At 50.1% G+C, this 12,217-nt stretch overlaps 1 protein-coding gene across 1 annotated transcript; it reads right to left on the bottom strand.

The window, feature by feature from the left end:
• Positions 1-8,116: 8,116 nt before the first annotated feature.
• Positions 8,117-9,267, bottom strand: T069G_09946 (glycosyltransferase sugar-binding region containing DXD motif domain-containing protein; the record flags this gene model as incomplete). The annotated part of the gene is made up of 2 exons (XM_056177156.1): positions 8,117-8,801; positions 8,894-9,267. The coding sequence occupies 2 exons, from the start codon at positions 9,265-9,267 to the stop codon at positions 8,117-8,119; spliced, it is 1,059 nt and encodes a 352-aa protein (XP_056025634.1).
• Between the last annotated feature and the right edge of the window lie 2,950 nt (positions 9,268-12,217).

Below are 12,217 nucleotides of genomic sequence, written 5' to 3'. Positions count from 1 at the left end.
TGAGTGGCTCTCGCGGGACGAGTAGCTGGTACTGACGCTTCCGGGATGCGCAGAGGCATATGTACAAGCCAGGAAGCGCGTGTAAGTCGCATGCGGGATGAGGAGACGCTGCCGTTGTGTGTACAGACTCGTACCTTGTAGTCTGTGTCTGTGCTTGCATGTACATGGCCCGAGGTACCGCTCCGAGTACTGCCCCATCCGGCACTTTGTACATGTAAATGTACCATAGACACCGACACCCCTGACCCCCAAGAAGGTCCAAGCCCAAAAGGCTGTTTTGTTCCCCCACCACCCCTCCGAGGTTTGTCTGTATCTCCAGGCCCAGGGATCGGAGCTGGGGAAAGCGGCGTTGGATGTTGGGGATTGGATTGGATCAGGATTGTATTTGTGGGTTGTCGAGGAGGGGGGAGGACGATGCAAAAGTCCAGAAGCAGAAGCGTACAGCGCATGCAGGAGACAGTCAGTATACAGTACGAGGATGAGATTCAGTTTGGATGGTGATTGGGAAGAGAAGAGAAAAAAAAATACACGTAAATGGCGGATGAAATTGTAATCGAAGCCACTGGAGGGGTTACCTTGCCTGGGTGTCTGTACTCGTACTACTCCCAGGTACATACGACACGACACGACTCAATTGATGCATACAAGGTTCGCTTCTTTGTGTTACGTACAACAACAACAGCTTCGTCTCCTAACACCAAGCAAAAAAAATCATCAAGCAGCTCCGCCAAACGTGGTGCGATACCATGGACGCTCGTCAGCTCGCACAAGTGGTACTCGTACATACTTGTCCATACATCCATCGACCCAGGACCGGGTAACACCACCCGCTGTCACACGGCCGAATCTTGCCATTTGCATCCTTGGGCCCTAGCTGTCACGCGTATCACGCATGTTTCTCGAGTTTCTACACGTAAATGCAAAAATATGGCACCCTAGTTGCTCATGCCGCTTCCAAGGCACAAGCTTCTTTGCCAATGCTAATCGAATCCTTTGCCTGTGCTAGCCGGGCCCCGAGTTAAGCCCCATGCTCGAGGATCGCCGGCTGGTGCTGCTACGCTTGCAGCCTCTTGTCCTTGTTCGTCCTCCCGAGTCATCTGGGGGGTTGCATGTCGCCGAGAGTCTGGCCGCCGGAGGGGGGTGAGGTTGGTTGGATGGGAGTCATCTAGATGGCCACTAGAAGCTGGCAAGAGATGGCGATGCAGCGAGTAGAGGCTGGTGCCGGACCTCCTCTTGGCGACGGCCTGCATTTGCTGTCGGCAGCAAGTTGCCGGATGCCTCCAGGGCCCATCTGGCACTGTAGCAATATTGGCATACTGTATCTTATTGTGGTGTGCATGGCATAGCATGGCATGGCATCCGGGGAAGCAGTCTCAGCAGTAGGACTTTGTGGTGGTGCTTCTCATTGTTTTGGGGGCTGCTTTTGACTCATCCCTTGCCTGGTCCTCTCGTCTCGATGCACGATTCACATTCCTTCCGACTATTACTTACCGCTACTATTACAGAGTACCTCTCTACGGGTAGTACTAGACTAAACTGAGCTGCATCTAGCATTTACATCAAACGACACACGCCCACAGCAGCACGACCGTCACATTGAAAGCAGATGCTACACGCCGGCCTCGTATGTCGAAAGATGGAGGTTCATGCTAGCGGAGGCGCCCTTGTCCGCTTGTGGGCTAGCTCCCGACACCCAGTGGCTCGCCGGCCAGGGCTTCTAGGGCATTTAGGCCTCGGCGCCACTGAAAGAGGCGCCTGTGGCTCTCCACTTCCCCGGCTTTGGCCAAATGACGTCGCCTGGCTTGAAATTATCCTCCGGCGGCTTTGGCACGGCAATGCACAAGGGAGCGGCAGTCGTTCGGTATTACTAGCTAGCAGCATCGATGAATGCGTAATAAGGCGAGCGAGGCGATATTAAGCGGTAGGTAGGTAAGCTCTGAGCTGTGCAGTGTTGTTTATATTCCAGTAGTTGCTGAAAGTTGGTGAAATTAGGGCCACTCCATGGTGGCTGGTGAAACCCCAGAAAAAAAAAACAGGAACCCGCAACTTGCATCCATCCATTGTAGATTCGGATTTACTCGTCACAATAACTCAACCTCCAGGCAGCCCCGCAGCAAATACGGCGAACCTGGCCCTCGCTGTCCATCACCGACTCAGAACGGCAGTGATCGGCTTTTACTCTTGCAGAATACGCTCTGCCCACAGTGTTTCACGTGGCAGTCTCGCACGGTATCGCAGGAAAAAGATGCACCCGCACATGACCAGGGCCAGGCATTCGCATCTTGTCTCTTCTCTCTCGCTGGGCCTCATTTGCCAGTGACTCGGCCGGACATGGACCGAGTGCCCACTTCTGATCCTGTATCACGTACGAGTGTACATACAGTAACCTCACTCTCACTCTGACTCTCGACCGTTACTTCGTCACACCACCATCCCCAGTCCAGCTCCGCGTTGGCTGATTCGACGCCGCCCGCTCTCCGCTCCGCATGGCCTATCCTGGCCTTGTCTGTCTCCAGCTCGCCGATCCGCTCCCGGTGTCTTGTCTCGTTTTGTTTTTCTGACTCTTGTCTTTGTGATTATTCACGCCAGTCATCAGGGGAACAGAGCAGCAGTCCCTGCTTCCCCTCGACTCCAACTCAGCTCTTCTTCTCCACTGCGATGGTCCGATGCAACACAAGATTGTACAGTATGGGTAAGCAGCAACCCCGTCAATCTGAGGGATGGAGACCTCGCACATGGCATGGATCCTTCACATACAGTTCGTTCGACACGGTGCCAGCAGCGGCCCAAGCTCTCCATCTTCCCCAAGTCTAGGCATGTCCTTTTGCGCTGCTGAATCGTATCGTTCCAACGTTGATTGTTGACAACCAACGTCAACAACGAGACTGCTTCTCTGCACGTCTTCTTGGACCCCAATCCATCACCTGATATGGCCAAGCAACCAACCTCAACTAATCCAATGCTTGCATTCGCGCTTCGGACTTTATGACGTCGTCCTAACGCCAGCCTTCGGACCTGTCAAAAACTTTAGAGTCGATTCGTAAGAATGTCACCAGCCGACGGCTCTGAACTGAATCCCTCGCGCCTCACCTCGCCTAAATGCCTCCATCTGCACGGGCATCAGCAAGTTTCCGATCAGCCAATGAGACTCCTCGCAGCTTTATTGTTTCTCTATAGAGTTATACCTCCGCGGGCTTTAATCCTTAGAGAGCTGCACACGCCCCTAGCGAGCCATACCAGGGCCCTGCCGCTGGTCCTCTGCAGTCCCGAATTCATGCACAGTGCTTGTATGCCTGTCTAACGCTCGAAATGAAATGGCCGTCGGTTTACCCATGTGGGCGACAGCCGCCGCAGCCCAATCCTGATTATTCTTGCTGAAATGATCATCAAACAGCAGCGGCTTTTTTAGCTCCAAAGCTTTCCACGGACACGAAAGCAAGGGCTAACCGCATCCTGGCTCCCCGGTCCATTTCCATTGGAGCGGATCACAATTCCACGGGGCATCTCCACTGCTGCTTTTTGTCTCTGTTTCTCCCTTCTCGTCTTTTCGGAACGAGTGTGGTTTTCCGAGGCTGTTTCCGTCTGCCTCTCCACACGAGGCTGACAGCATAACCGTGGGAATGGCAGAGTAACAATTGTTTACTCAGCAACGGACAGACGGAAAACCAGAGAAAATCTCATTTGCTCACCGAAAACCCCGACTTTGGTGTGTCAATGCATGTGCTCTGCTTAGCCGCTGTTACTTCACATCGAAAGACGGCTGAGCTTGACTTGAGAAATGCAAAAAAGGCTTGTACCGTACAACGTTGTATCGCGCCCTTAAGCTTGCATCCGAGCCTTAAAACCGCGTGGCCAAATCAACCCGTGATTGGAAACACGGCCAATTGGTGGCCATCTTGTGACCTGTCCCTTCATGCCGTCTCCGCTGATCAAGAAGCCATGGAGCGTTGGCTTGGGCATACATGTATCGTACCATGGGGACCGAAGGGATGCCTACGCTAGATGGAACCAACAGATTTCTTTACATCAACACCCATCTGGAGTGCTGTACACAGTATTCGTGACAGCAACAGATCTTGCAGCATGGACATCTCGTTTCCCCGCCCGTTGTTACCTCAAAGATCTCAGCAATACGGTTCCCAGATCTTGTCGGATCGCCAATCCCAAATTCAGTTTCACATGCCGTCGTTTTCGATGCCCAAGAAACAATGGCTGCAACGCGGGTAATTTCTTCTCGGAGGTATAAGGCGCCACACCAAGCCACCAGTCCCGTTCACATCCTGATTGGGAATCTTTGCGAGCGGCAAGCCACGGCACGAACGTTGGCTGACCTGGCCGGATCGAGTAGCGCAGGCGATGCCCTACAGTAGCTTGGCTGCTTGAGTCGCTTGGGCTGCAGTCAACCATCCATCCATACCGCTAGAGTGACGCCGCAAGCACGATACGAAAAGCCGCTGATCTTCGGCACGGCGCTTCCATGGCCGGCACCGGGTTCTGAAGCTTGACCGGCCTCCCACTCGGTGTTTTGATCATGCTCTACGTAAAAGGAGACCCTGCTCTCGGTGAATAACGCCACAGGCTCCACGGCCAAGTCGGCTGGACGGCGAAGGATTGACACACAATCGGCCCTGCCCTGTCCCGACTAACACCATGAATGCTAATCCTCCAGCTCCAGCCCACTCTTGGCTGCCATGTGGCCATTTGTGGATTTGCAGTGATTTTGCTCTTTTTAGTTTCTTCCTCTCCTCACTTATACACGTACTCTCTCCAGGTACGTCTGCGTGTACGCGTATCCTGAATTACATTCCGGAGGCAAAAAGGGGGAACAAGAAAATACCACAGCACGTGGGAAACAATAGAAGATTCACATTGTCTAATCCGAGACTTGCCGATGCCGAGTTTCACCCAATTCTGCGTTTTCCTTGAAGGAGTTTTGACTTGCTAGCGCCTTGTACCCTGGTCAAGCATTAGCTGACAACTGCTAGTGATGCTGCACGTCGCCTTGGAAAACCCGATCTCGAAGACATCCATGTCATACCTTGGCTCTTGCGTGCCCTACTATAATTTTACAATTGTGATGTCAAACAACAGTCGTGGATAGATTTGTATCTCGGGTTGTTTTCAATCCCATCTCGTCAGCCTCGCCGGAATTAATATGGCATAATCTGGAGCTCCCCACAGCAAGCTATCTCGCCGAGCAAAGATACGCCGAGTCGGCTGCGCGAGGCACATGTCAGATTACCAACAATGCAACATTCACAAGCACTGGCTCGTCACCACGGCCTTATTCGGTACCAAATTTCGTGTCGCCGGTCAAGAGGGAGCTCCACACTCGCCAACACCAGCTTCAGCCCTCAATTCTCGCCGTGGGGGTTGGGAGATTTCGATGTTTGCTCTGAAAGTTGGATACACGACGTCTCTTGTCGAAATACTGGTTAATGCGATGGATACGGTGTTTGAATCTATCTTTGCTGCCTTCGGGCTCTCCTCGGTTGCATTGATCGAAAATTGCGGGCGTATGGGGTCGGCCCGAGAAGCCTACCAGTTATCTCGTAACATTGCTGCCATGTTTGGATACAGGGAGATACCCATCGGAGTATATTTCGTGGGGGAGCGCTGATGAGGTTATCGTATAGTGGAGTTTGTTATCTGGACTTTTGGTGCTGCGGTTTCGACTTGCTTCGGCCCGGCGGCTCAAGGGAAGATGCGTGGTGGCAGATGACCAGAATTGAGGCCTCACTCGATGTCGATATTCATGCACGGCCCGGCGGTGAGTACCGGATGCTGTCGAATGAAACGAGAACAGCAGCGTCTTGCAGCTTGGGACCCCGTAAATAGGCCGATATGAATGTCATGAAGCCCTGTACCGGGAGTCTATCCGGCGAAGAGTGCTTCTTGTGGGTATCACGGTCGAACTTTTGAAAATGAATCCACGGAATGCAATATTTCCTGTACTCTCGGCCAAATACCTTCGCAATGTTGATTTTACGGTACCGTATACGAATGGTCAACTGCAAGAACACTGCGTCCGGTTCTTGCGAAATACGAATTCAGGGGATCAAGAGGTCACAAGATCAAATCCTTGCAGATTCACCGAGAATGACCCCTTGGATCAGTCGTGAAGCATGATGGGAGCGTAGAAAAGACCGAGATTGCAAAATTATCGTGGTGTTGATTGGTGATTTGGGGCAATTGGGTATCTCTAACGTTGCAACACATCACGATTCATTGAGTTTCGCTAGGAAAGACGGAGGAGTGAGTCTAGGAGGATATTTTAGGGTTGGGCGTAGGATGGATGAGCCGGACATGGCTTTCCTGGTAAGCTTCGGATGGTTGTTTTCATCCGTGTTTCCCGCTGTAAGCCGAGGTAGATTCTGTATTCTCGTGCTTCAGGACGTGATTTGGTTTCATCAGGGTCCTGGGTGTTTAGGGTCATGTCCGCTGGGCGTTGATATGAAAGATGCATGATGGACATGAGAGGAATCATTGGGCCATTTGATGATTGTTGAATATTCAGAGTCGGAGCTGCTATGTAGGATGAAACTGTCCTACTGGATGATGAAGCTTTGGTTAAAGGATATGGAAGTTTTACATGATAGCTTACGAGTTTTAGATTATTTGAGATTTTTATAAGTATCTTGCTATGTAGGGCACTGTAACAGCTACGGGTGATATGATATTGGTTCAGTACACTTCATTAATAACCTGACTTGGAATCATCATCTATACTATTGAATGCTCCCCGGAAAGCTCATGGAGAATTTGCCAGGTTCTATGGGACGATTCTCCCATGTTAGGTATTCATTCATTGGAGGAGAGTCTATATATAGAGAGGGGTAATGAAAAGCTGAGAAATTGAACAAATACTCTGCAAAATAAAGACAGCAGCCAGATAGATGTAACTGAAGAGTGTGTTGCTCGCCAAATTCTCGAAAGAAAGGGGGACAAAAGCTTCCTTTATATAGTTTTTACCCGGCCAATCTAAGAGGGGTCTCGTAATTATCCTCTTGTTTACTAGCCTTGTAGATTCTTACATAACTGCCTTGAAGAACTGAAAGAACAAAAGGGAAGTTTTGGTTACTATATCGTACCTATACAGATGCTCGTTTTTTCCAAACAGAGACTTCTATATTTATTTGGACTGTTATGTTGCGAAAGTATCAAGAGCATTTAATGAAATTGGTGAATATGATATTGTAGCTCAGAAGACAATGACTATAGGCAAGGAAACTTATTTCCTTGTGTGAATCGACTTATGTTCGGCCGTTGACAATAAAATCATTACTTCTCTCTATCGTGATATCACACCTCACGAGTCTCATACAACTAGTGAACAAACAGAACCACGATTTTTTTTTCAGGCAATCATAAAGTATACTTTACCATCCTCTTCTTCCTAGTACATATGAATTCGAGCGAAGATTCAAGGTCGCCTACTGACAAAAAGAGCAAAGCAAGGCACGGCAGGGATGTGCAACGAGACTCCACTCTCAGACTGATAAGGTCAAGAGCTCTATTGATGTACCCTAGAAAGAAACTTGATCTCCATTTTTGTCGTTTAACAGCTCAGGCCAGAAGAAGTAGACTCCGATTGCTTTAGCGTATCGCTGAATATCATCTCTAATGTATCTAAAGTTCTAACAAACATCGATAGAAAGAAATTCGTGACCTTGATAATGGACACGCGAATCTTGGCGTCTAGTGTATAAGTGACTCCAAATAATACACATCTGTACTATATCTCCCCTTGTTTCTCAGACTCTTCTCAATCTCTATCATACACATAACGTACACAATTCGCTACAACAAGAAAAGCAGCACCCAATCCAAACACAACAATTCAAACCATCAAAACGCAAGCATTCATCAAAATAACAGATTCTGGTATATCCCTACTATATACATAAAAAAAAAAAAAAAAAAGAAGCAATACGGAATCGCCCCAGAGGCCGTATAACCCAAAAGTGCCAAACTCATAAACAAAGCTCATTTGACACAAGATGCTTTGTAACGTATATCATGTCCATAGCCAAAAACGCTTCCTCATAAAAAAAAAAAAAAAAAAAAAAAAAGTACAATCCCATTATTTATACAAAAGAACACACATCTCCCACATTTAGTCTCCTCTCCATGATCCCTGGAACATGTGTCTCATCATGGCCGTCGGGGGAATACTTCCGTCGTTTGTGCTTTTTGAGTGGTCCTGGCCCATGCCGAAGCCGTCAATGGGCAGGATCAAAATGTCGCCGATGAGGGTGGGCTCCTCCATAAAGGACAGATCCTGAGTATCGTTGAGAAGAGGGTTGTACACTTGCAGCTGCTCAAAGACCATGTCGGTCCAGGCCGCTGGTCCGGTCGAGTTCATGACCTCGAAGCTCTCGGGCTTGAGCTGGCTAATAGGCACCCCGTGAAGAGCCGACAAGTCGTCGAGAGAGTTCAGCACGCGGTTCACCATTCTGGTAAAGACAGGATGGCCAGGAGCAGCAGCAATGGTCCACTGGCAGAACTGGAGCCAGTGGGGGATGTCGGCCCACGGGCCGCCGTCACGGCGATCGAATTCAATCCCCACTATAAGACGGGCTTTGTTCCGGAAGGCTTCCGGGACCCAGACGTCGACGGGCTTGAGGGCGACGGTGTCGGTGTCTGTGTAGACGCCGCCGTAAACGCTGAGGAGAAGGTATCGCAGGAAATCCGACTTTTGGCCCACGTTGCTGATGTTGTGGTAGGTCTCGATGATCTTGGGGTTGGTTTTGAAGTGGCTCTCGACGAACTCGTTACCACCCTTCTGGCCAACCAGAGTGCTGCAGGGATTAAACAGTATAGATTAGTAAATAGAAGACATATAGTCGTGGGATAGCAACCACGGGAAGATGGGGCCACTGGATAGACGTACTATTGCCAGTCTGGGTTCGTGGCTAGCCAGGAAGCGGTAAATTCAAGCTGTCTGGCGTCTATATGAACGTGATTCGGATCGCCCATAAACGGCTGAGTCTTGGGCAAGACTATCTGCCAGATATTGGCGGGAATCAGGTGGCTATCGTTGGACTTGTTGACCCGGCTGGTCCATTCGGGCACGCGGTTGCTAACATAGTCGTCGTGGAACTTTTGCCTGCTCGAGTGAAGCGTCAGGCTGCCGCTCAGCCAGACCATAGAGAGCAGCACCAGGGCGATGCCGACGGCGGCGTAGTTTCGGTAGCGGCGCTGCGAGACATGGCCCAGGATCTGCCTCAGCGGCGAGAACGAGTCTTGCTTTTCGTGGAGAAGCATATTGCTGCTGAACTGAAAGTTGGGGTCGCTGTTCTTTGTCTCTCTCACAAGTGTGATTTCACGATCACGCGACGACAAGAACAAAGAGCGAAAACCGCTCACGATGGTGACAACGACGACGAGGACAAAGAGCGCGAAAGAGAGAAAGAGAAATTACGGCCGCATAAAGAAGAAAGCGAACCACCCCCGGCTGAAGCTAGGAAGCACGACGGAGCCAATACGACGGCCTTACATACTCCTTTGAGCTCCTCCTTGTCGTGTAGGGAACAAATACGTGAGATTAAGCTGTCTTAGAGCATCGTGCTAGCGCTGCGCCAACACAGGCACAGATGGAGCCGGGCTGTGCCTTTTTGACGTTTGTCTCAAATACGATACGGGCACGGGCTGAGCTGCTTAGGCTGTTGTTGGGAGAAATCCATCGAGGTCCAACGTCGACAATCCTCGTAGGATCCCCTCCTCTCCGAACTGGATAGGATGGTTGCAATATCGATGGCCATCCGACAATTTGGCTAAAACATAACTCTGTATTTAAGCCTTTTGTCCTCTCGGCCTTCCTCTCTGGACTCTGGATTCTGGACTCTGGATTCTTCCCACCCCAGTCTTGCCCAGTGGATCCTGCATTCGTCTAGTCGTTCTTAAACAGCTTCATGGCCCGGCGTCTAGAACCCTTTGAACGAGGCCACTCGGGCCGCCGTGATTGGCTGCTGCGCCGCACCATAAGCTGACGTGCCCAATAGCTGAAGAGCGCCATGATGCTGGTAAAATTGCCAGTCCAGTTTGCCGGCTAATGGAGCGGCTAGATATCGCCCAGGAACGAAAAGGCAGGCTTGGCTCTATTGCAAATTTTCCGGAGTGCAGGTGGCGCGTCCCATTTCTTTTTTTTTCTGGCGCTGGTTCTGTGCCTACTGTACTGCAGAGTCAGTATAAACTGAGAATAACCGCTGCGATGCGACTCAACGAGTGACAATCCGCATGGATTCACCGATTTGCCACAGGCTGTTGGTTTGACGATGTGCGAAGGATCAATGCAATGAATTACGAAGAGGTTCGGCGACTGCCTCTTGCAGTTAGAGGTGCGCTGCAGCGGCAGCACGTGAGAAGAGCGTGACGAGGTTTCGGCCCACGCTAAACCCCGTATTCGATGCGCCATCAGACGAGCTTAAACAGCAAATAGTTCAGGGTTCAATGCTAATACTTGCTGGTGATTACCTATGATGGTTTACTGCAAGTTGCAAGTCTCAGTGCTGACATGACCTACTGAGTTGATGATCATCTCGACAAGTTGCAGTGATGACAGTTACCTGTAATAACAGCTGTACTTACGCAGCAACATAACACAACAACACAAACAGGCCACATTAAGCCCTGTCAACCGCGCAATTAAGCTTACCCATCCAAAGTAGCATCGCTCCAATCCCTCTCTCGCCGATCAATTCAATCCCTAACCCGTGATGCCCGTCATCCTTCCAATGTCTTACATCGAAGCGTCTTGTCTTGTCTCAATTTTTTGGCGTGACTTGTCTCGTCTGACCTACGCATGTCTCAAACCGCCCGTCCAACTGTCTTAGCCTCAACCTTGTTTTCTTCTCTTTGTTGCCTTGCTCTTTTTATAGTTGCCAGGGAGGGATGCGTGTGCGCACGGGTACCTTACCCCCTAGGGATGGAAGCAAACATGCATGTAGTGGCGGGTGTTGTTCCGAGAGCTTTGGGCGGCCTGTGAGCAGGGCGATGAACTATATGAGACACACTGACAAAAGTCGGAGCATCATCTCCCTCTTCTGAATCCAAGCTCAACAACAAAGGGCATCATCGCAATTACCTTTGAGTTTCCCCCCTTTTCTTAAATGCAAAGCCCAGTTCGATCGATGCTCAAAGGTGCTGGTGACGCTTCAGTACCTCGTGATGCACAGGGCAAGCCTCATGTCAGCCATCGTACTGGACAAATCATTCCCTGCAAAATCTCATGTAACGCGATTCTCTTTCGGGCTCGAATGATTTAACCATCAAAGAAGCTCTTTCCCGCTCCTTCACACCCAACCATTTATTTTACCAGCCGACAATGATGTTTGCCGCGAGGGTAATCGTAAATAGCCGGTATAACAAGCGGAGGGGACGACAGTACTAGTAGCGCGATGCAGTCCAGTACATATCAGTATCGGCGAAAAAGGTCGACTTCAACGGCAGTGTTGCTGCAAGCCTCGTAGGTAGAATGGATTTCGCTGAGTAAAGGCCCATTATCAAATCTGCTTGGTGAAGCAATCTCTATCAGCAAATGCTGCTGACATCTTGTGAACTAAGGCAGCTGTATTGTCGACAATGAAGCTCAAAAAGCGAAGAAGCTAGGTCACGTCATTGCGTTGCTCTCCTAATACAAGTAAGTTCTAGAAGATAAAGTGAACCATTCAAGGGCAGAAAAAAGACCAAAGTACGTTCGCTTCATATCAAGAGCAACTCCAGCAAGAGTAAAAGGAAGAAACAATTCAGCACAAGCGTCCACATAAGCTTATATATACTAAATAAACCCGTAAACGCAAAATCCACATCCCCAGACGACAAATTAATCCCCCCATACCCCATCCCCGTCCCAAAAACCCGGAACCGCTCCAGCTCCCTCCAGCTCAACCTCCGGGTTCCGAAACCCTCCATCCGTCTCACAAACACATCCGTCCTCCGGCCCCGGAAACTCATCAACCGGAACACTTCATCCGCTTTCACCTACAGCCTCACTCAGCACGGAACCATCCGTCGCTAATCGGACATGGCCATGCACTTCATCTGCAGGCCATCCCATCCCATCCCGACACATCACTTCAACTCACACAGTGCAAGCCAGCAAAACACATAACAAGAAATGCCTGTCAGTCGGTCTGTTTTCCATGGACCTTTCACAGCCAAGCCGGCATACGGCACATCTGCTCTCCTACATAGTACATAGAGTACACCGTACACA

This window comes from Trichoderma breve, chromosome 6 (assembly GCF_028502605.1).
Source record: "Trichoderma breve strain T069 chromosome 6, whole genome shotgun sequence".
NCBI lineage: Eukaryota > Fungi > Ascomycota > Sordariomycetes > Hypocreales > Hypocreaceae > Trichoderma > Trichoderma breve.
Note: the sequence above shows the minus strand (reverse complement) of the source record. Positions and strands in the feature narration are given on the sequence as shown.